Genomic DNA, 1,411 nt, shown 5'->3' on the forward strand with positions numbered 1-1,411 from the left:
CACACACACACACACACACACACACACACACACACACACACGTATAAGCTACATATTTAAAGGTTAATTGTGTGTCTTCAGCTGGAAACACACTCGCTCCAAACTGCTGACGTCAGCACAGGTTGTCACAGTTTAATGATGAAAATTACATCACCGAGCTTCGCAGCGTCGTGCCGACAGCCCCTTTTGGCACAACCCACCGGCAGAACTTTTTGACCCCCCTCCTGTGTTGACGGTAATGTGTGATTGGTCTGAAGTTTGTGGGCGTGCTTGTTTGTGCTGGGGGGGGGACTCACTCCCAGACTAGAAGCAGAGTTTTATAAGGTAGTCAAACTGTGAAAAACTCATGGATGGAGATAAAACAGACGTTGTGCACGRAGGAATCTGACTGATAAAAACTGAGGAGCTTTAACAGGACACACGTGGATAAACACATCTGTTGAGTGATGAGTCTGACCTTTTCTGCATTATKGGCTGTTGCAGGAGAACTCCATGCAGTGATGTACGTTTCAGCAGGAGGGGGGGTTCCCTGAACTTGGCGCGGGGTGTCGAAGGGACTATGAAAGCTCTGTGTGAAAACGACTGCTGAACAACCACGTGAGCGCTCGTCGACTTGTCGGCGTCGGAGCGAGTATGTTTCAGGCTTTAGTGTTGATCTGGAGCACACATACCCAAACACAGTGACCCAGGTCTGATCCAGCTGGTCCTCAGAGGACAGAGACTCTCCCTGACTGTAGAAAGGATCAATCTGAGCCGGAGACAGACACACCTGCTGCACACCTGGACAACACACAGGTACACACCTAACCGTTAATACAGCCTGAAGAACAGGGCAGCTGTGTGTTTGTAATCAAACAATAACTGTTACACAACAATGATAAAGGACCTAGAAAGGATTTTTAAAGACGTGTAATGGTGTGGACCAGTGACTGTCTGAAACTAGACTTTCAATAGAAATAAAGACTGACACAGTAAAGACATTTATTAGTCAGATTAGTTACTGATTTTAAAGCACTACACCATTTTCTTAGTTTTCCTTTTTAAGTATTGACTGCTACAATCCATAGTTCAACTATTATTATGTCTTGATTACAATAGTTTAGATACATGTCCGAAACATTTTTACAACACATAAGAAATGTTTATAAAACATTCGGTGAGTCATTGCTGTTCAGAGTGCCTGTGATTCAGCCTGAGGCCAGTAGAGGGCAGGCCAGGCACTGAAGACAGTGAATAAATGCTGGAACTTCCTGTTTTTTGTCAGCGTTGGTTTCCTGCTTGCTTGAACAGCATTAAACCACCGTTCAGATTCCAGTCACTGGTGTTTGTATGGTCCTCATTCCTTTTACATTTCTATTTATTCAACTGTTGTGTGTTTATGTCTCGACTTCTGTTATGGTGCGTTCACACC

General features: G+C 44.5%; 1 protein-coding gene across 1 annotated transcript in view; it reads right to left on the minus strand.

Moving 5' to 3' along the window:
- The window catches only part of nup35 (nucleoporin 35), an 11,873-nt gene that overhangs the window by 5,065 nt on the left and 5,397 nt on the right, over nt 1–1,411 (minus strand). The window contains exon 5 of the mRNA XM_014031573.1: nt 668–780. Coding sequence (XP_013887027.1) covers nt 668–780 — 113 coding nt within the window. The remainder of the gene's footprint in view (nt 1–667; nt 781–1,411) is intronic.

This window comes from Austrofundulus limnaeus, unplaced genomic scaffold (genome assembly GCF_001266775.1).
Source record: "Austrofundulus limnaeus strain Quisiro unplaced genomic scaffold, Austrofundulus_limnaeus-1.0 Scaffold1272, whole genome shotgun sequence".
In the NCBI taxonomy this organism is placed as follows: Eukaryota; Metazoa; Chordata; class Actinopteri; order Cyprinodontiformes; family Rivulidae; genus Austrofundulus; species Austrofundulus limnaeus.